At 45.2% G+C, this 22,944-nt stretch overlaps 1 protein-coding gene across 3 annotated transcripts; it reads right to left on the bottom strand.

The window, feature by feature from the left end:
• Window positions 1–3,276: 3,276 nt before the first annotated feature.
• On the bottom strand, window positions 3,277–22,466 carry YBX1 (Y-box binding protein 1). Of its 3 annotated transcripts, none has more exons than XM_075906712.2 (8): window positions 22,145–22,466; window positions 21,722–21,785; window positions 13,057–13,090; window positions 8,543–8,632; window positions 7,790–8,092; window positions 6,978–7,060; window positions 6,615–6,892; window positions 3,277–3,646 (listed from the first exon to the last, which is right to left on the bottom strand). In XM_075906712.2, the coding sequence occupies exons 1-7, from the start codon at window positions 22,299–22,301 to the stop codon at window positions 6,646–6,648; spliced, it is 978 nt and encodes a 325-aa protein (XP_075762827.1). In that variant the 5' UTR covers window positions 22,302–22,466; the 3' UTR covers window positions 3,277–3,646; window positions 6,615–6,645. The 3 variants fall into 3 exon arrangements, with proteins under 3 accessions (XP_075762827.1, XP_075762825.1, XP_075762828.1); XM_075906710.2 differs by having other exon boundaries at window positions 3,277–3,651; window positions 22,145–22,464; XM_075906713.2 differs by having other exon boundaries at window positions 3,277–3,651; window positions 6,615–6,880; window positions 22,145–22,463.
• Between the last annotated feature and the right edge of the window lie 478 nt (window positions 22,467–22,944).

Raw genomic sequence — 22,944 nt, 5'->3', positions numbered from 1 at the left:
CCATGGGTATTCGGTGCGTCGGTGCCGCCTGCTCTGTCGGTGCCGCTGGTTGAATCAGTGCCAGCTGTGGTGCCGTAGTATGCTTCCGCACCGTCGGTGCCGACGTTTTAGGGTCGGACAGACCGATAGGTTGCCGCCCTTGAGTTATTGGTGCCGATTGTTGCCTGGTAGGCTTGGCGGGAGTAGACGGTGCCGGCACTGAAGATGACCGTCCCACCGACTTATGCCTGTCCGATTTTTGTTGCATAGGTTTATAACCCATTCCGGAGGTACCTGGCTGGTCACCCTCACTGATTTTAGATCGAGGGACCACGGCCAGAGATCGCGCCGGGGAGACTCTTTTCGCTCTCTTTTGAGTCGACCCGCTCTGCGGTGGAGACGTCCTCTTGCGATTCTTAGAGGGATCTCCTTGAGGCGTTTCAGAAGGCTGCAGAGCCTTATCAAATAGAATGAGCTTCAGCCTCACGTCCCTGTCCCTACATGCCCTGGCCGTTAGTTTGGAACAATGAGCACATTTGCTCGGCACATGGGACTCCCCCAAGCAGCGTATGCATGCGTCGTGGCCATTGGATGCTGGCATGGGGTCTTTGCATAACAAGCATTTCTTAAACCCCGGTGAACCAGGCATTTTGAATTTTGTGTCTCTAAAGATAAAGAAAACTAGAAAGAACAGTAGGCTGAACTAGCTACATCCAACTTTAAGAATTTTTTTTTTTTAAACAAATAACTAAGTAACTAACTAACTATAAACTGAGGAAAACTCATGACAGTTTTTAACTTTTCTATTGAAAGGAGCTGTCTCTGAGGAGAGAGTCCGATCTCCGTCAGCAACCTAGGACAGTTGAAAGGAACTGGCGGAAGGGCCGGACCGCGTGACTGAAGAAACCGCGCGAAGCCTGCCGCGCATGCGCGGTCCGGCCGACTACTGCTACGAAAAGCCTTCGATCAGCGGCACCAGGACAAGCCCGACACCTAGAGTGGAGCACCCACGGGGACCACTCGAAGAAGAAGGGGAGGCCCCTGGGCCTGGTGGTATGCCCAGGGCGTCCAGAAAGCCCACTGGGGTTGCCCCTGCCACTGCTGCTGGTCCACCGGCTCCCGGTGAGATGATCTGACCGATGAGCGGGACCTATGACGGGGCCGTGACCTATATGAAGACCTAGCCAATGCCACCGACTCGGCCTCCGACTCCGAAGAGTACTCTGATGCTGACCAGGGAGGGGCCGATGAAGCCTGCACCCTTCGCTGGGCTGCCATGACCGATGGCTTGCCCCTGTGCACCACACGCGGTGCCGGTGGGGGCATGAGCGGAGGTCCTTGCTGCAGTGGTACCGCGCCCAGCTGCATTTGATAGGCCGGTACATAACCCTCCAGTTCCGTCATGTGCAGCGGCACCGCGCCCTGCTGCTGCGCTCCCAAGGTGTAAGCAGGGATCGGTGCCGGGAGAGGCATCAGCGTCGGTGCCATGCAGGGCGCCTGCTGTAGTACTGCAGATGGCGCATAGTACGGTGCGGGGCCCTGCACCGCCCAGGGGGCCGTCTGCGGCACCGGACCCTGCACCGGTGCCATCAGCACCGCAAGCGCACTCGCTCCCAGTGCCGTCGGGAAGGGGCCCGGGGTCGGTGCCAGCGTTCGTCCCGGCACCGGGAAAAACTGCTGCTGGACTGAGGCCTGCCCTTCGCCCAGAGGGTCCCACGACCCGGCCATAGCCTGCTGGGAGGCACTTAAGGCCAGTGCCAGGCCCTCCCCTTCATCCACAGCCATGTGAATGAGGTCCCAGGCCGCCTCAAAAGTTTCTGGGGTGGAGGGCCAACGGACCTCTCCTAGCCCCACAGGCTGCCCCGGGCTCTTGCCCCTGTCCGGGCTGCGCCTCTTTTTGGAGGACTTAGAAGAAAGGTGCCCCTCCTTAGGGCGCACCTTCTGGGCACTCCTCTCTACCGAGCATCCCCTCGAGCTCTTGGAGGCCCTCGGCACCGGGGACTGCGATCTGTGCCTCGGTGCCTTGTTGTCCGACGGGGGTGCCGCCGACGGTGCGCTGCGGGCACAGTGAGGCTGCTCTTCGCTCTGAGGCTGCAGTGCCGACTCCATTAGCAGGAGTTTCAGCCGGGAGTCCCTCTCCTTCTTGGTCCGGGGCTTAAAGCTCTTACAGATAGAGCAGCTTTCAGCTCGATGGGCCTCACCCAGACACTTTAGGCAGTCGGAGTGGGGATCTCCGCAGGGCATAGGTTTGGAGCAGGAAGCACAGGGTTTAAAGCCCTGGGGCCCTGGCATGCCCTCCCCTCACGGGAGGGTTCCACTGCTCCCCTAACTAAATCTTTACAACACTTAACTACTTAACTAGATAAAAACTTCAACTAGAACTACAATACAACAGATAAGAAATAAGCTGCTAAGAGATAGGCTATCAGCCTGAAGCATGCTCCAGCTACCGTCATGGGCGGTAAGAAGGAACTGAGGGGGTGGGCGGGTCAGCAGGGGAATATATGCACCAGTATACTGGCACCACTCCAGGGGGCTCCCTGCTGGCCCTATGGATACTGCTAAGGGAAAAAAGCTCCGGAATCCGTGCACGTGGCGCGCGTACACCTAATCAGAATGGACATGAGCAAGCACTCGAAGAAGAACCTAGGTTCCTCTACCAGGAGGTGGTCTCCTAGCAGACTTCAGTGCCCATTCCCCAATTGGTACATGTGAAAGAAGACTGAGACTACGAGTCACTAAAAGACTGGGAAATATTGAATGATATGCCAAGGATCTCTAGTTGGCTGGGCTTCAGCTGTGGAAGTGTCAAGTGGTTGACTACAGAATGAATAAGTACTTGGATTTTGGATATAAAGATGTGCTCACAGGGGCAAGAGTTGAGCGAGCTTTTTTGATAGATGGACCACCAAGTAATCCAAAATGACAGCAGCTAGTATTAGTGTGGTAGTTATCTAGTACAGTGTTTCTCAACCAGTGGTACAAATACCCCTAGACGTACTCGAGAGAAGTCTGGGGAGGGGTATGTTGTTAAAAGTACAAAATCCAAATTTCAGTTTATACCCAAAAATGTCGTCACGCGCCCGGCTACAATTAAGTTGTTTAAACAAATGTGTAGCAACAGTAGAAAAAAAATTGTGGCTGAAAACTGTAGGTATGGGGGGGGGGGTACTTTTTTGGGCGGGAGGAGAGGTACTTTTTAAAAAGGTTGAGAAACACTGATCTAGTAAATCTAACCTTATGAGCCTGTAACCTTTCAGTATTGGGGAAAACAAAGCTGAAACAGACAAACACACAGCAATTCTTTAAGACCTTTATTAACAGATGCTTGCAGTTTGACTTGAAAAAATCAGGTGTACATTTCATACAAATTAAAAATGAGGTTCTTAAAAATCTCAACTTGACCAGATATGAAACAATTTAAAAACCTTTAAAGGTGTATTGAGAAAAAACAGGCCTTTAAAAAACGTGTTTGTCATTCCCAAAAGGAGACTCTTTAGGTAAAAATAATAAAAATCCCATGCTGCATAGATAATGCAGATAGTCAAGTAATCTGGTCAACAGCAAAAAGCAAGCACTTAAGGTCTTCAGTTCCAATTCTTTTGTTCATTTCTTATTGCTGGAATTTCATATTCTTCTCTTTATTTCATATTCTTTTCTTTGATGACTAAACTGGAAAAAGAAAAAAGATCGTCAAAGATGTTTGCTGCAGGCTCATGTGTTCCTGGTGTCAAGATTATGTGCAGTAATAATTCAACATGGATTCCTGGAACACTTAGGAAAGGTGCACAGATGTGCTTGCTTAGCTATTTTCCCCACTGCTGAGACTCAGATCTGGCCTTCGGTTGCTTTTGTGCCACTATTTTACTTACTGCACACTTATTACAATTATCAAAACAAGCCTACATTTTGCAAGGAAGCCACTTATCTCTTATGTCCTATGAAACAATTGGTACTAAACTATGTGGCAGCCCACTTCCACTTCTCCCTTCATTCCCATCTTCTATTTCCAGAGCTGTTCAGTATAAGGTTACTTGAGCGTTGTATCAAAACTGATTTTACACTGGTGCCAGGTTTTCAATTCACTGTGTTACATCTCTCAGATTGTTAGGTGAAAGACTAACATTCTAGCAATTGTGGGAGTTTGAGGCTTTTGCTGTCCAAAAGACATTCAATACTGAGTCTTTCCCATTTAGGCACACCCGAGGAATTTTTCTGGGGGAGAAGTGTGAAATAAAGAACCTGATTGCACTCTCTCTGCAAATCTTAAGTAAGCACCTCAAGATCTTCCAGTAACAGCACTACTGTGCATGTTAAAGAAGAAACTAAAGTGGTTATTTGACTTCAGTGTTGTGTCAAGATTCACCTTCTGAGATGAATTACAGAAGTTCACATCTATCAGCTACTAGCAAGCTCTTTGCTGGAAACTAGACCAGTGGTGTCCAATCAAACTAGACATGCACATTTAACAGTATCTAAACTTTCATTTAACGAGTTTCCAGCCCTTGTGGTGGTAAATACAACCTTGAGAGTAGGAACTAAATGCCAGACACTCATTCAGTCTTGCTTTTCTGGATCACAGGGCCTTAAACAGTAGCCCAGGTGCAAACCTCTTGCATTAATCCTTCTGCAGAGTTATGACTAATGACAAATTAGTGTCTACATCAGTGGTCCCCGATCTGTGGTATGTGCTCCTATAAGGGGAACATAGGAACATTGGAAGGGGGAAAAGGGATTTTGGCCCAGGCAAAGCCAGGCCAGGCCAGGCCAGGCCATCCCCCAACACCAGCATGAAGCAGGGAGAAGAATCTCCCAGCCCTGTCCCCCTAGGACACAGCTCTGCCCCAACTCTGAGCACAGCTTCACTCCCAGCGCCAGCTTTAGCCTTTAAAGTGCTACATTGTCCTGCATTTTGGTTCCCAGGGGAGCAGTCAAATGACATCATAGGGGAATGTGACAAATAATTTGGGGACCACTGGTCTACATTAACTATTTCATTGTAATCTTTTTAGTGGACAGAATGAGTGAGAGTCCACAGGGTGGCAACTAGAGGTTGATTCTGCAGAAGAAACAAACAGAAGATATATAAAGATAAGGAATGAGGAGAGACACAGAAAAGCAGGTGTTGGGAGTCAGGAAAACAAAGGGCAGGAAATAGTGATGGTCCTAAAAATGAGCCTATTCCCATGATAACTAAAAAAAGTTTAATTATCAAAAGTGAATGCATTATAAGGGCAGCCACACCAAGCACTGCTAGTTGCCTCCCGGTTTTTTGATGTGGGTCTTGCATGTGCAGCCAAACAGGACACTGGCTTTTTGTTGGCAAATACTACATCGCAGACTCATTTTTAATTGATTGCTTATATATCTATGTCTTTTTCAAGATTCAATTTCACATTCTCTAGAGCTATGGTGTCCAACATGTTAGCCTCTACCTACATGTGGCTACCTGGCTGATTGAGTGTGGCTAGTTCACTGTAGCAGTAGCTTCAGAACTGGCTGGACACCATGGCTCTAGGGGTTATTACTTTTTCCAAATTGAATCTTAGTCTGTCTGCATCTCATAGTATCCTGGGTTATTCCTCAATACTAGATGATTTTAGCAAGTCCTCAATCTAGTATTATCTAGATGTTTAATGTACTGCTGCTATTCTCTCCTCCAATACATACACAATATCCCCAACTAGAACATCAGCCTCAAGTCGCAACACTGCTGTTTATTGTGACCTTGTAGTCAGTGTTCCAGCCAGTATTCAGACCACATCAAAGCACTTAGTTATTTTCAGTGGAGAACCTAAGATACAGAATAAGCACAACAATGTTCCATTAACCTACTACTTACATAATTCTGCCAAAAGTCCATCAAGAATAGGGTTAATCTTTCACAGAATTAGCAAACAATGCTGCTTTTCCTTGTAGATGTTATTTCAATATTTGTTCCATATAAAGTAGGTGTAATTAAGATCTCATTCACAGTACATTACAACCACTTCAGCAGTTACACGATGCCTATTTGCAGCATAGATGAGAGCTCTATAGGTCACCAGGCTAAAACACTGAACATATCCAAGAGTTGCCTTGTACTGGACATGGCTAAAGTCCCAACCAGAAATAAGAAACCTTCTGCAACTAAGTCCTCTAACTAGTTTACAGTTGTAGTGTTGAAAGAACTTGAACCTGCAAACTATTCTAGTCATGTTACCCAACATGTCCATTTACATTAAATCAAATTTAATTACAAAAGTAGGGATGCAGAGTGTAACTGTTTAAACAGGTAAACAATAATCAGTTACCCAAATGGTTACATGTGGCTCATGGTCCGGCTCTTGGGGAGTTGCCTGGCCTGTGCTGTTGACTCCATATCAGAGGCAGTAGTGCAGGGCAGCAGCAGGGCCCCAGGAGCGGGGTGGCAGGCAGGAGCTGGTGTATGCTGGGAGCCAGCTTTTAAATGCACACCGGCTCCCAGTGAGCTGGCTGCTTCTTAACGCTGAAATTTTCAGCCGTTACACAGTTAATCAGTTACATGCATTTTAACAGCCCCAATTACAAGAAATGCATAAAGGTTAGAAGTCAAAGAAAGCTTTAGAAAGAGCTATTATAGCATAATATTCTCAAAAGAAAATTAGAATACCCACCCGGATGATGGTAGAGATGGTAAGCCGGCATTTACTCAGCCCCGCCCTGCTCAGCCTCGGGAGCGGACGTGTTCTCAGCTGGTGGATCGGCTGCCTTCGTCTCTTTGCCATCTTGTGGTTTAGGGTTCTCTGGGCGTCTGCGTCGGTAGTTGAAGTTACGACGGTACCGACGTTGAGGTGGCTGCTGACCTTGGGTCTCGTCCCCTTGGTTCTCTTTATCTTCTTCGTTTCCTTCCTCCCTAGGCTGTCTTTGACGAGGAGGACCCCTGAAAATCAAGCTAGGCTTAACGATGCAGCATCTGACCACTATATTTCAGCACATTCCCAAAATTTCATAATATAAGGAGTTGATCTGCAGCATACCTGCGAAATCGTGGTCTGTACCCCCGATACATATTCTGTCGGCCTGGTCTGCCTTGTTCTCCTGCACCCTGGTTGTCAGCACCCTGAAATAATGTACATCAATATGACTTAACCAGCTATAAGTGCAACCTAAAATGCTGGTTCCCAACCAGGGGTCCAGGGTCCCTGGGGGGCTGAAAGGGGATTTCCAAGGCAGAAAGCCAAATCCCCACTGTATGGGGCTGAAGCCTGGAGCCCTGCCATACAGGGCTAAAGCCAAAGACTGAGCAACTTAGCTTTGCAGGAGCCCCTGTGGCTTGGGGCCCCAGGCAAGTACCCTGCTTGTTAGTCCCCAACTTCAGTCCTTGCTCTTATATGTGGAAAGCAGCTGGGTCATAGGAAGGGGTGGGGGAGTTGAGAAGCCTTGAATTAAATGACAAACCAGTTAGTCAGAAGTCACAATTTGCCATAGCGGAAGTCTGGCACCCTGAAACTTTGTTGGGTAAGTGGAGGACCCCTTACAAGGTATCTGGTAAGCTCCAAAGAGGTCCTGGGGACACACTGATGTATTTTATGTGGAATCCAGTTTAGGTGGTTATCTTTAAATTAAAAAACTATTTGAAAAGTAACTGATTCACATTTCATATTTAAATCAGCATTTTTTTAAACTGACAGCAAACAAGATTTCTACTTTTTAAACTCATTTGTATTGCTAAATCTACACAGCCAAAGGAAACAAACCAAACAGCCCACATGCAGGCAGATGAAACTCCCCGCCTCTCCCAATCATTATATGCAAGGTACTACAGTATCAAATGCTATACAAAATTTACCTCTACCATCTCTCCCTGTATAGGAGGGTTGGAATATTGTGGTCGACGCCCATAGGGTCTACGCATATAGTAAGGTGGGTACCGCCGCCTGCGGTAGGGACGGCGCTGTTGGCCTTGCCCTTCTGGCATGCTGTCTGATCCCTCATTCTTTTCCCCACTCTCACTGTTCTGGTAATTTTGCTGGTAGTTGCGTGGAGGACCCCTACGACGTGGATACCGTCGGTAATGGTTACGGTCTGCTGCATATTTACTGCCTTGTACTGGAACTCCACCAGGACCTGTAACATTAGCTGCCTCTGCACCCTAAAAACAGTGTAAAATTAATGATCACAAGAGAAACAAAAATCTGAATCAGTTATGGCATGAGAATATAAGTAAATCAGGAATAACTGATCAAAGATACACTGTAAAGCGAGAAAATATCTAAGGAGTTTAAATTTTAAGAATGTAAAACCCAGTTTATAATTGATTAACCAGGTAAACATTATGTTTAACCTTTTTATGGATTAAAGGGGGTGGTCACAGGCAGGGGCTGCTACAGCCCAGTCGGAAGAGTCCCTGCCTGCTGCTCCCACCCCCCGCCCCCACCCCGATATCCCAGACAGGATACTCCTGACAACTGGGCCTGCTGCAGACAGGCCCCATCTGCAGAAGCCGCCTCCCCCCCATGATCTACTCCGAAGAAGCCACCAAACGTCAGCCCAGACTGCAAGTCATTTTTTTTCCTGAGACTAACATTAGATATAGGCTCACCTTTTCACCTTCCACCACATCAAACTCCACAGTCTCTCCATCACCTACACTGCGAAGGTACTTCCTGGGATTATTCTTCTTTATGGCAGTCTAGTAACACAATATTCCAGATTTAACTTTAGAGTCATAAAATGCAGAGACTGCTAGATTATGGATATACTTGAATATTCAGTTCTCCTTGGGAGAAGCTGAATTTCTAGCTCAAGAAAGCATGTAAATTAACTTTTAGTTTCAACAGAAATATGCTGGATATTTTCTCCTATGAAACCTAAAAAAGTGTTATCCCAAAACTGCCCTACAGTAACATGTAATTTCAACTACAGTGGCAACAATCCAATGTATCTTAAGATAAAATGCAACAAATATTAAATTATTTGGAGGCAGACCTACCAGATGAGTGTCACAAGCCACTGATACTAGTCTGTAAGGGTTCTTGTAAGTCTGACACTAACAGAGCAGGCAGGTTTACTATAGAACAGGGATGCTAAGTCCCCAGCTCATGAACCACATAGCTCTTCAGGCATAGCCTGTGGCTCTTTCAGCATGTCAAAGAGCTGATTTGCTGTACCTCAGGAAGGAGGGAATCCCCATTGTTCCTCCACATTCTGTAACTGCTAAAAAAGGCAGGTTATGCTTAGTGCTTTAATCTGGTGACTAAGTTCCAGCACTAAATGTTGCGAGTGAGAATTTATAAAAAAAAAAAACTCAGCAATAGGCAGCACTTCGTTAGCTTTGCTGTATCTCCATAGGCTGCACTCCATCTCCTGGATGAAGTGGCCAAATAACGGAAAGGGATTTGCTCTCATGAATATGGGTCAAAATTCACTGTTGAGTGTGCCTAGATCAGGGGTGGGCAAAAGGGACTGGATTCGGCCCACCAAGCAAGTTGATCCGGCCCACGGAGGCCCTGCTGCCCTCCCCACCCCCGGACGCTGATTGGCCTGGGGGGTGAGAGGGAAGTGTGTGAAGTCTCCTCCAACCCTGCAAGGAGCGCCATGCTCCCCCTCCCATTCCCAAGCCCTGAGTCTTCTGTGCAAACTGTTGTCTGGGTGCTAGGCTAGCAGTAACAAAGCATATGGTTACGGTCTGCTGCATATTTACTGCCTTGTTCTGGAGTGCTTTTCTCAGCGTTGTTGGTTGGACCTCAATTACAGTAAGACAGGCCTCATGCTTCTATTGCATGCTGCAAATAATGAATTAGCTAAATTTAGTTTTTGATGCACAGAAAATTGAGTATATTGTGTTATTTATAGTTACATATTTAATATTTTGTGTGTGTTTGGAGGAATGATGCACAGGGGATACAGTAGTCACAAGGCTCTTGATAAATGGTGGTTGCAAATGTGTCTCCTGAGTCGCATTATGAGAGTACCACTGGTATAGCAAATAACCTGCCCATGTCCAGTACAGGCAGTCCCCGAGTTATGCGGATCCAGCAGACCAGGGAGAGGAAGCAAAGCGGAGGAGCATGCGGACAGCGGACAGCCCAGAAGCGTCTGGGCTGTGCGCTGCCCGCGTGTTCCGCCGCTTTGCTCCCCGTCCTTCTGGTCTGCAGACCAGGGGGACGGGGAGCAAAGCAGAGCAAAGCCGCGGAGTCCGAGGGCAGCAGAACAGCCACGGCGCGTCTGGGCTGTCCCGCTGCCCCCATGCTCCACGGCTTTGCTCCAGACGCCTGTGGTACAGCAGCTGGGGCGCTGCTGGTTGGTCCTGTAGCGCCGCTCTGGGCGCTACTGGACCAACCTGGCAGCACCCCAGCTGCTCTGCCCCAGGCATCCCCAAGTCAGCCGCTGCTGAAACTGACCAGTGGCTGACTACAGGAAGCCCCTGCCCCGGGCTTCCTGGAATCAGCTGCTGATCAGTTTCAGCAGCAACTGACTTGGGGATGCCTGGGGTTCTTAAGTTGAATCTGTATGTAAGTCAGAACTGGCATCCAGATTCAGCCGCTGTTGAAACTGATCAGTTTCAGCAGCGGCTAATCTGGACGCCAGTTCCGACTTACATACAGATTCAACTTAAGAACAAACCTACAGTCCCTATCTTGTACGTAACCCGGGGACTGCCTGTACTATGAAAACAAGGAGCATGAATATCAGCAATCTTTGTTCCACTTAACTGCTATGCCTTGAAGAATAATAATAATAATAAAAAAAAGAGGTAAGGCAATCTAAAACTGAAAACCACATTATTATCAGGAATATTTTAATAGTCTCAATATTTACTTTTTTGTGAAGTTTCTCGATCTACTTATAAGAAAAGTTTGCTTTATCAATGGAATTTCTGTGTTTAGGACTCCAGGGCACCATACTGATCCTCAAAACACAGACTATTTTTTAAAAAAGCATACAGCCAAATATGGCCCCCAAGTTACATACCAGTGGCCTTTTTTCCCCCCCAAGAGGAATTGTGCACATGAAATGCCCACTGAAGTCACTGGAATGAGAACTCACCACTTTTAAACACAGGACACTTACATATTGAGGTCTAAAATTAAGCTGCATAAGCTAATGTAAAACTTCATGGTAAGTACCACACACAAAGGTACATTTGCAGATAAGGAAAACTTAACTGCCTGATCTCATCTCAGCTCTAACTTGAAGACAGCCTGAAGTTGAAGCACTGCTTGCCTCTTAAGTCAGTTGTAGCCACAACATTGAATGACTGCTTAAAAACTTTAGTTCACACCCTGATCAAAAAAAGCATTCATCCCCATATTTGAGTATATTTTAAAATAAAGATTAGCAAGTCTAAACTTGCACTACTACAGAAACAATCCTATAGTTTCAAACAGGCTACACAGTTATATACTGAAAAAAACCCAAGTTTTCGAGAGTCAGAATTTTTTTAAATAAATCCTATAAATGCTCAGTACATACAAATTCCTCACAAAACCATATTTTGTTTCCCAACTGCTTTCTGAGCTCAGGAGTAGCACACAAGCATGAGTTCAGAAAATAAAACAGCATTGACCATATCCCAGTATTTTCATACACCTAAAGGGAAAGAAATCCACTGTAACAATATATAAGTTTTCAGTCTATAGATCTAGTATTCTGTGTAAGAGGACACCAGGAAAACCTGTCTCCCTAAGTGCTTCACATAAGAGATGTATGAAAAGAACCCAAATGAATACAAGCCTGGAAAGGAACCTATATTTTCCTGAAGCTTTATAGGATTTTATATTTATTTCAAATTGCATCTACACTGATTACTCGTTAGCATGTACTCATTATCTACATTAAAAGACCACCATCAAATGTCATGTTTATTTTTAAAAACTTCTAGTAACTAAATCTTATATAGAATCTGGAAGAGGTGGGATTGGGCGATCTGCGCGGCTGGCGAGCGGGGCTCGCAGCGGTTTGGCGAGCCCTGAGCATCAGTATAGCTCAAATGTATAAAGACTGTGAAACATCTACTGTAATTAGAGACTGAATTTTAGTTTATTTAGTTTGTCCATTTTTTGAACTTCGCATATAGTCAAGTGTTACTATTTTCTTGTTGACCAGTCGTATTTCCTGTTTCATGCACTAGAAGTCTGGTACTGTTGCTCTTGGGCCTTCCCACTTGACCTTGATGGAACCGAGTTGCAAACAGAAGAGTAGAAATACCCTGACACTTTTTGGAAGATTTCAGGACATACTAGGATAGTGATCAAAACTTACTAGCCAACTTAAAATAATAGCAATGTCCTTTTATATCACAATACGCCTTCTGAATTGTCAGGTGTTACTGCTCCCTTTAGTATTTACAAGAATCATGGCAATTACGGCAAATATGCTCAAGAGCTGCCAAGTAAACTGAAGTGTTCCATAGGAACATAGATGTGTTCCTATGCATAGAACATGGGCATTATCATAATGCAGAGGCACCCACCCATATTCAGAGGAAGGTATTGTTCATTATAGAACAGCCTGCCCTTTGGTTTAGTTAATATTTAAACAAGTGTGAATTGCTTTATGCTTTAAGGGATTAAAGTTCATATTTGACTAAAATCTTTGAGATGGGAGCGCAAGCACTCATTCGCATAAGCAGTCTTTAAATCCTACTTAGCTTTCACTAATGCCCTGCAGCAACTTCCACCAGTTAAATGGGGTATTTTATTTCTATTGCATCCACTATTTACTTCTTTCCATACTGTGAGTTTGCCATTTATTGTCTTATAGTTTCTAACCAATGGATAGAATTACGCTTCTCACCCCGGACTACTTAATCATCCTTTGGGTTTTTTTTTTAAGCATTTGATGTGTAAATTTGCGCACAGTTCAATTTTCAAGTTAAGTAGAAAATATGTAAACAAATGGAAACTTTGGGAATGTTAACTATAAGGATGTTCTAAATTGGTACCAATGTAATGAAAATCCACAGCGTTATGCAAATAACTTTGGAGAACTTCAAGTGAATGCAGAAGCCAATATGCTCCATCTCCTTTCAATTAAGGTTCAACTAGTATAGTTTAGCAAGTTAGCATAATAAAAAGAGGTATTTGCACTACCACCTGAAAAAAAAACCCTCACCTGGTGTACAAACACATCTTCCTTGGTGTCATTCCTGTAAGACAAAATAAAATTCAGATTCAGAAGAGGTGTGTAACAAAATCAGCACATACGTTAAATCTACTAAGATTTGGCTAAGGGCCAAATGCTAACTCTGAGTTGCCGCCAAGGACCACACTGGGTGTCAGCATCAGATGCTCCTCCTCCCCCAACTGTGTCCTTAACTGCACTATTGTGTTCAAATTAAAAGAACATTAACTCAAGTGTCACACATTGAGCACCTCTCCCCACTTCAATTTTCAGTAGCATGGGATTTGAGTGTAGCACTATCAAACTAATCAGCTTACATAGTAAGTAAAAGTGTTTTAAAAACATCACAAGTAATTTTCAAAAAAAAAGTTCAAGCATTCAGGGTACTTTAGTTTAAAAGCAAGCACAAGAATCCCTTTGAGATGTCTGATGGTCTCTGATCCAAGAATCCTTCCCTGCCCTCTCTGGTGTACTCATTATCCCCATTTGCATAGTCTTTCAATCACTTCCCACAATGTTTACCCCTCCCCCCCCTGTAATTCACTAATTTCCTAACAGATACAATTGTTCTCTCCATTCAAGTTCTAAGGAATTTTAAGCACAGTAATGGTTAAAATCGATTAATGCTCCCAATGTCTAGATACTTTCCAAAGATCAGTGCTTTTCCATTAAGTTCACAATCCTCTGAAAAAAGAGTAGCATGATGAACCTGGTGACTTGTCATGTCGCATCTTAATTAGGGATGTAAGCAAGTAGTCGACTACTCCACTTCCTAATAAGCATAAGCAGCAGGGGTATAGGAAGCTGGGCCCTCCTGCTGCCAGAGCAGCCTGTCTGCAGCCAGCTCCGGGTACCACCAGCAGGGGCTGCTGGACCCGCCACGAGCCAGGACTGAGCAGTTCCTGCTTGAGCCACTAGCGCAGGAGGTTCCCAAAGCCAGGAATGCTCAAACTCAGCTCAAACCTACTCCAGGAGCCACCTCTACTGCAGCTCTGCAAAACGATCCCCTTATCACAACTAATCATGTAGTCACTATAAATTGTATTGACTACACAATTAGCCAAATAAACACTATCATCCTTATTCTTAATGGAGGTTTGCTGATTTTTTTGAATAAAATAAAATAAAAATTTATGAGCTATTCCCCAATCACTCACAATTTTCACTGTCAGCTAATTCTCTTACACGTTACATCAATTGTAGGTCTTTCAGCAGGACATGAATATAGAGGCTATTGGCCTTGTGGATCAAATCAGGGAGACCATTCAGTACACCGGGGTTGCACAGAAGACTGCATAAGCCATTTGTATGGCAACTGGATAGATCAGATAGCATCAAGGAGAAAAGGCTCACTATGTATTCAGCTTCATTTAGCTTTGCATATGCCACCCAGCTCTTCCTTGATTTCATGAATCTTTATGGACATGAATGTGCTGCACTTCAGGTAACTATCATGTTAAATTTGCAGTGGGAGTGAGAAGGAATTTCAAATGGAACCTATATTAGGGATGTAATAGTGCAGTCCATTAAGAGATGAGCAAAAGCTTCTAAGTTAATGCTACAGACTACATGCATTTTGCCCCATCCCCTGACCAGTACATTTTTAAGCAGGCTGGCCAGCAGCCCAACTCAGTCATGGCTCACATCAGGTCCAGGACCTACTCCCCCTGTGGCTATGCATTTAAAGTTTATTAGGAGCTAGGTGGACAGGCATCCCAGCTCAGTACTGGCTTGTGCAGGGTCTAGGAGCTCAGACTTCCACCCCACCGGACAGGGGCTGCTGCCTTTCTATCAAAGGCAGCAGCATGGGGTGACAGGCAGACGGTCCACTAGGGGAGCTGGTTTTTAAATTGGCTCTCCTCACAGACCAGCTCCTGCTAGGCATCCCACGCTGATACAGACGCAGCAGTGCAGAGTGGCAAGGGGATCCTTGGGAGTGGGGGCCGGGGTGCACTGGCTGCTGGCCCCACCCCCAGGTACTATGGAATAGTCAAGTAACTGATAAGAATTTATGAGGTTAATCAACATTCAATTAACCGATATTAAATATCTCTAACCTATATAGGTCAGAAATATGAAAAAGTTGATCAGTACAACTAAAGTCAGCACGTCTGCAATAAAATCCCAAATGGTATTCTGTAGAACAAAGTCACTTCAGAAACTGTAATGAAAGTGCATACATTAGGGCTGAACATTTACTGCAATACAGCAGCAAATAAGCATTTCAAGGTCTGTTCTATAATCAGAGTAGTCTTAATACAGCTGTGTGACATCACCTAGAACTGAAATGTGATGGAAGGAATGATAACCAGAGGTATCACTATTATTGCGCAGCTGTATTAAGTCTAGTGTGATTTGCTAAGTATGATTCTGTTTATATGCGTGTAACATCTTTGTAGCTAAAGTTATGAGTATTTTCTGTGTGTTTGTATTGAACATGCTGTGGTCCTGAGTATCACTCTCTCAACAAATGCACATTAGGGAAAGGACATTCAACTAACTAGAGACCATTAAAGAAACTTATCCTGCTTACTACTCTTCCTTTTCCAGTGGCTGCTCCTGCAATGCAGCCAACTATGTAAGTATATGTGAGGAAGACGGGATCGAATACAAGATCTTTTACCAGAAGCTTTTCATGATCACATGACCCTGGACTCTATATTGGACTAGTAATTTTCTATGCACCTGTACTGGGCCATCATTGCTTTGCCTTCATTTCTTATTTCATGTATTTAAACTGATTTTCTAACAAGGAACCTTAAACAGGTAACTAAATGATCCCCAATCTGTATGGGTGAATCCAGAGATCTTTTACAAGCTAGCAACAGACTCCAGATTTCTAATTCCCTGTTCAAAAGCCTCCCCTGCCACTTCCTACCCAGTTCTACTACCTCTCCTTAACACACCTCATCACTGCTGTTCTCTTTCCCTCCCAGAGCCTCCTGCATGCTATGGAACAGCTGACTGCAGAGGAGATAGGCCCTGGAATTGACAGGCAGGAGTCACTGGGGGAGAACTGACTTCCAGAAAGTGCTCCAACACCCACTAATTTTTTCCATTGGTACTCCAACTCTAGAGCACTCATGGAGTTGGCACCAGTGACTGCTATGATCCCGATGTACAATCTCTGAAAAATCAATTGTAACGTATTTCCCTAGACATTTATAACTTTTTATATTAAATCTTTAGTTGTTAGTTACTAAAGAATTGACTAAGAGTGATAGGCTCTAAGAGTGATAGCCAGATGAATAGGAATGGTGTCCCTAGCCTCTTTGCCAGAAGCTGGGAATGAGTAATGGGGAAAGATCACCTGTTTTGTTCATTCCCTCTGGGGCACCTGACAGTGGCCACTGCCAGAAGACAGGATACTGGGCTAGATGGTCCTTTGGTCTGACCCAATATGGTCATTCTTATAATTTGGGTAAGATCTGACTGATTCCTTGAAATTGGAAGAACTTTATATATGAGTAATCTGATTTTCAGTAACCACTCAGAGTCCCACTTATATTGGTGCTGAGCCAAGGGCTATAATGCATAAGAGGACTGTATTTTTATCTTGATAACCAGCACATGGGTACAGAAGCATATTTTGTCATAGGTTGGGTGAAATCTAATGATAGATTCACCACCAATTTGTTGTATATGCGCCCTGTGTTGCCCTTAGTCACTGATTTGAAACACTCAATATTTTTAGAGCACCTAATAAACTTAAATTGGGTGACCACTCATGGTCATAATAAAAATCATACCGACCTCCAATAGCATACTGACAATATGTATGAGGTCAGAACTATATTATGGGGCAACTGTGAGAAACACATACTCTGTGGACAAATGACAGTTTCATGCTGCTATTGGTAGGAGTGCTGCAGCTTAAGGGGTTAGTGGAGCAGGAAAACAAACTGAGTACATCTAATTGAAGCAATGCATTGTAAGCTTCTTTACTTTGTCAAGAGGTAGAGAACCTGAAAGTCATTCCACACCAGATTCCAGGAGCCAATAAAAAGGAGAAGGTCACAAGTATTTTCACCTTACCAATGAGTTAGTAATGCTTAAAGTTAATAAGATACTTACTAATCAGAATATATGAAAGATGAAAACTTCTAGCAGGGTCCCACGACAACATCTTTCTAGAAATCCCAGAACCTCATCTCGTCCCAGATGCTGGGACAACAGGATTCTCAAAGCACTGTCCCAGGATAATGGTGCTGAATTCTCATAGCCACCTGCCAAAGTCATGTGTGTCTGCTTCTGACAAGATTAACAACCCAGTTGGCTTTGAAATATTGAACAGCTGCCTATTTGGCTTGAGAAATCAGAATTCCCCTAACCACCTTAAAAGAAAGACTGCAGTGCACTGAAAGTCACTCGACTCAGGGTCAAATAGGACTACAATCCTCAAGCATGTGCTCAAGTGTTTGCATAATCAGGGTCAAAATCACTATTAAGAACTTTAAAACAAATTTCTGAAGTTCATGTGAAAGTTTAACTGGTTAACCAGTGAACAAGCAAGCATCTATGATGCAGTTAACCAGTGAGGACTGGAGCAGCTTCCCCTCTGCCCCCGCCCACTTTAATCTGTTAACACCCCTGCCTCAGACTATCTAATCCAATATCCCATCAATAGTTAGTACCAAATGCTTCAAAGGAAGCCACAAGAAATTCAGCAATTTTTTAGTTATGAAAATAATCACCCCTTGGGGAACATTTCTTCTCAACCCACTTCTTTGAAGTTTACTCACCCTGAAGTGTAAGATTTATATCTTTTATAAAAGTTCCTTTTGCAAACCTTAATAGAATTCTACATGTGCTCATTAGCCATATAGACATCTAATACTTTAACTCCTAAAATAATTGCCTCAAGTGATATTACTGTATCAGGGAATAAGATAGTCAAGTTAATTATGCATCATGTAAAGTAGTATTTTCTTTAACAATTTTAAACTTATCTTTTGGTATCCTCTGAAATCACCCTGTGTTTTTATTATATGTTTGAGTGCTCAGTTTTTCTTTAGACTATTCATTATTGTGTACATCTCCTCTTTGCACTACACAACCCATATACTGAAACGATTAGAAAAAACTATAAAAGCAACAGGTCTTACTCAACAGGTCTATTCCCTGTGGATATTCAGAGTATACTCCTTTATGACTATGTCATGGTGTTTCAAATACAACATCAACATGTGCAACCCTTTTTTAGGTGAAGAGGCCACCTCTGTCACTGAAGATCTAATTTTTATCGTAACTAAGAAACATTCAACAAGACTATACATAAAATAGGCAGCCATACCATCAAGTTAACATGTATTTTCCATTAAAACGTGATGATCAAAGTTACAAAAATTAATAAATCTGCAATTAAATACAAGCAATAGATTTCCCCAAAGCTTTTTTCCCATTAAAGTAACAGGATCAAGGGACTAAAACTGCCCAACTCATATTAATATTTTGAAAAGAAGTCTTTTAACTATGTGCTGTGATTTCCTTGATTAATTTACATTTTCTGATAGTGACATTTTCTTTAATGAATGTAACTGTTGAAGCTTTTCCCTACAAGTAGACTATATAACCCTATGCAATGATCAAGAGTTGTTAGAATTTACAATTTAAACATCATTGGTCTGGTGTTTAAGATTCACCCACAGAATTAAAAGGCTGCACATAAATATTGCTTGACTTAAACAGTATGAATGTCCAGAAATATAAACTGTACTATTGTTCCCTCTAATTTTTTATTGTCCGTATATGGAATGAATTTTCTTATGTGCACCAAAGTGGAGGTAATGTGCAACACATTACTTCCGTAATGGTGCACATAAAATTAATTCTACACAGGGGCAATTTGTGATGGGGCTGAGGATTCAGTGTTGGAGGGGCTCAGGATTGAGGGGGTGAGGGCTCTGGTTGGCAATGAAGCTTTTAGGGTGCAGGAGGCTCCAACTTAGGGGTTTGGCATGCAGGAGCGAGCTCAAGGCAGAATGCTGGGCTGGGATGCAGGGTCAGGGAGTTAGGATGCGGGAAGGGGCTCAAGGCTGGAACAGAGCATTGGGACAAGGGATACTTACCTGAGGCAACTCCTATTTTATAGTGGGATGAACAGATGATTCCACACACACCTGCAAGCACCTGCCCCATAGCTCCCATTGGCCACAATTCGCTGCCAATGGGAGCTGGGGCTCACAGGTGAGGGATTTGCAGGGACAGAGGACAGCAGCACGCAGAGCCAACTCCCTTCCCCTTTGCCAGGAAGGACTGGCCCATAAAACAGAGGTTAAAGGGGCTTCAGCCCAGGTGCCTGGACTAAAAGCCTCCCCCTTAGCATGGGGCCCCAGGCTGCAGCTCCTAAAGCCCCATTCTTAATCTAGCCCTGCTGCTGGAGCCAGGAGAATGTGTTTCTCCTCCAGTCTTAGCAAGGAGCTACTGCAACCAGGGAAAAGGCACCTTTCCCTCCTCCACAATAGCTTCCATTGGCTCATCAGGCACCTACAAAGCCATGCATCTTAGAGGGAACTCTGAATTATGTGTGCGCAAAGCCAATTACATATTGATCTTTTACATAATCCAGCCATCTTTATGAACATATCAGAGCACTGCACTTGCACCCAGGATGAATAAGGAATTCAAAGTAGTTTGCTTTGTCAACACTAGCTCCTACATATCCTATTAAGAGAAGTTAGCAAAAGCAGCTTGAAGTGTGTGCACTCTGGCTCACTAAAAGTAAACAAACATCTTATTTGTACAATAAAGTCAACTGTTGTCTATAATTGCTTATTGTGTTATTTCACATGACCTTTAGTGACAGGTTCAGATAGTATGAGCCTCCCAAATAATTTAGGTTCTACTGTACACCTTTCAAAACAATAAATGGATTATGAACAGTAATAAGGAGGAAAGGAGAATAACTAAGGGCATTATTCTCCACCTCTTCGCAAAACACCCACTGCCTTCAATGAGAGCTCTACATGCAGAAAACTTCCAGAATTGAGCTGTAAAGGAACTTTGCATCTTATTAATATGCACCCAGCACTTAAAGCACCTCTGCTGAGTCACTCAAGAGATTCCATCACAAGGACTAACAGTTCTTAAAATATTCCAAACTTCAACAGAATACTTTGAGTACATTACACTATATCCAGTTTTTTTAATTCTTTAGAAAACATATGCTGACATTTTAAAATTCATTCAGAAAACCCCTTGTGCAAAATGTTTTATTTAAAATGCAGCATTTTTATAAGGTATTTCTCAGTCTCCCTTGCTAATTGACAGCATAAAGCAAACAGTGAAAATGGTATTTAAATGAAGTGCTATCAAATGCACGAAGTTAAGAAATTCCAAAATACAGAAAATTCTAGCTTTTTGCAGTATTGACCATCTTAGAAGTTCCTTGTAATAGTGTTTAAAAGATATTTAAAAATCCAACTTTGCACAAAAGTTCTAACCAAATGAGTTTAAAGCTACTGACCCAGACCTTTGTAAGTCAGCATGCTCTTTATAGTTCAGTTGGCACTGAAAACAGAGCATACTCTAAGTGACATTTCTGAGCACAATAATTAAAAATTAAAGTAAACTCAGTGTAAATTACTATGCTTATCGAATCATAGAGCTGGAAAAGACCTCAGAAGGTCATCAAGTCCAGCCTCCTGCTCTAGGCAAGACCAATCCCAACTTACAGTCAAATGAATTTTGAAAATACTAATGCAAATATCAATACCTAATTAAGTCTGCTATTAAGGCTTATCACTTGTATACATTTATACACAGCTTAGAATCAAACAAGTATTAACACACAACATGAACCAAAGTGTTATACCTTTAAAAACCATCTTAAAGGATCAAAGAATGATAACTATGAAAAATCAAACTACTTCCAACACTGAGTAAATATCCCCATTGAAACCAATTTATTAAAAACACTTCAAGACAATAAATCTAGAAGACAGAGTGGACACCTATCTTAACTGTTATTGCTTCTGTGAAAAGCTCAATGGGACAGGAGGTCAGGTCATGTTCGAATCGCACACATTCCCTACAATACCTGTGAAAAGGTTACAGAAACTATAATCTCATTCTGATCCAATGTTTACATGGAAATACCACCCAGAATCTCAACCAGAACAACACTTGCAGACGTCAGGCCACATGTCAAAACACGAGGCTATGATGACAGCCCACTGACTTAGTTGTGCTGTTCTAGGGAGGGATACCGGGCGTTACTACCATTCGATTTCTTATCTGCTTTCGTGGAAAACTCAGTAGTAAGGATTTGAAAGAGCAACCCTCGTGAGAGCAGCGCTGGGTGGGAAAGAGGCATGAAGAGCGAACCGTCCCCCTGGGGAAGGTCTGCAGCAGCCATCAAACCCATTCCCCAGGCCACTATCAGAGGGGTCGCCGTGTTAGTCTGAATCTGCAAAAGTGGCGAGGAGTCCCGTGGCACCTTATAGACTAACTGCAGTGTAGGAGCATAAGCTTGCGTGGGCAAAGACCCACTTCGTCAGATGCATTCCCCAGGCTAGTCACCTCAGCACTAAGCCGTTTGCCAGAGGGGGCCTGCTCGGCGAGCAGCGTGACAGAAGCACGGTCCCAGCTGAGGCCGCTCCTCCCCCGGGCAAGGCGCACATGGCGCGGGCCTGGCCCTGGGCACCTTCCTCCTCACCTGTTGATGAAGCCGTAGCCGTTTCTTACGTTGAACCATTTTACTGTTCCCAAAACCTTCGTTGCTGAAAGGGAAAACGTGACAGTCACGTGACGCCCCGCCCACGCAGGGCCGCCGAGCCAGGCTCCCCACCGCGGGCTCAGCGAGGCAGGCGGGCCGGGCCGCACCGCACCGCGCCGGGGGCCCCGGGCAGGCACGTGGCTAAGCGGGTTTCACACAAAGGCCCCGCGTGGCGGACATTTTGAGTGGCTCCGCGCCCGCCCCGCCCCCATCCGCCGCCGCACGCGGGGCTCAACGGCTGAAGCGGCGCGCGGGGGCCTAACGGCCACTGCGCGCGCACCAGACAGGGGTCTCGCGCCTTCCTGCGGGGGAGGAGGGATGACGCCCACAGACCCCTCCCCTTCCCCCCCTCAGCCCCCTCACCGATGACCTTCTTGTCCCCGCCGGCGGGGGGCGCCGCCGAGGCCAGGCCGCTGCCACCGTTGCCTGTGCCGCCGTTAGGTTTGGACTCGGCGGGGGCGGTGGGCGCCGCCGCGGGAAGAGGGGCGGCGGGCGGCTGGGTCTCGGCCTCGCTGCTCATGGCGGCGGCTGTTCGGTGCGGACGGTGGTGGTGACTGGCTGTTGCGCCGCCTCCCGCAGTGTGATGGTGACTGGGGCCGGCCGTGGGGGGGGGGCTGCTCCCTGCTCCGGGCTCGCTGGGCTCCGCTCTCCGCTCCCGATACCGATCGAACTGACCACAATGGCGGCCCGCACCGGCTAGCCACCCAGCACGCACCGCCCACTAGCTCTTTCACTGGCTGCGGAGCTTGCCCGTCACGGATCGTGCAAACCCATTGGCTTTTAGAAATCCGCCCTCAGGGGCTTGTCACACCCGTTGGCTGTGGCTCTCGCCCATCATAGAACGCGCTCCGTTATTAGGTGTTCTTATCCCGGCCACATTTTTGCTAGCGCCCATTGGCCGTCGAGCCTGCCCATCATACAACGCGTACACCCATTGGCTGTACGAATCACGGCTGCCGGGACTTGTTTCGGCCTGGTTCGTTACTCCTCCCTTTTGGAGCGTGGTTGGTGCAGCATCCCTGTGATCCCGCCTTCTGCACCTGGGAGGGAGCGGAAGGGCGCGGGCCGGAGCACGTGGCCTCGGTTGAACTCGTGCAGTTATCTAGGGGCACGTGCTCAGGTCGGAGCTGGGGCAGCCTGGCCCTCGCCCCCGCACACAGCCC

The sequence above is a fragment of the Pelodiscus sinensis genome, chromosome 24 (genome assembly GCF_052426305.1).
Source record: "Pelodiscus sinensis isolate ZL-2025 chromosome 24, ASM5242630v1, whole genome shotgun sequence".
Taxonomy (NCBI): domain Eukaryota; kingdom Metazoa; phylum Chordata; order Testudines; family Trionychidae; genus Pelodiscus; species Pelodiscus sinensis.
Note: the sequence above shows the minus strand (reverse complement) of the source record. Positions and strands in the feature narration are given on the sequence as shown.

What these genes read in the sequence shown, in the direction of transcription:
- YBX1 (XM_075906712.2), bottom strand. Translation starts at nt 22,301, where the DNA reads ATGAGCAGCGAGGCCGAGACCCAGCCGCCCGCCGCCCCTCTTCCCGCG. An exon ending in CGGGGACAAGAAGGTCATCG is followed by an intron (nt 21,786 to 22,144) that starts GTGAGGGGGCTG and finishes TTTCCCTTTCAG; the next exon opens with CAACGAAGGTTTTGGGAACA. An exon ending in ATGTGGTGGAAGGTGAAAAG is followed by an intron (nt 8,093 to 8,542) that starts GTGAGCCTATAT and finishes CACTGTTTTTAG; the next exon opens with GGTGCAGAGGCAGCTAATGT.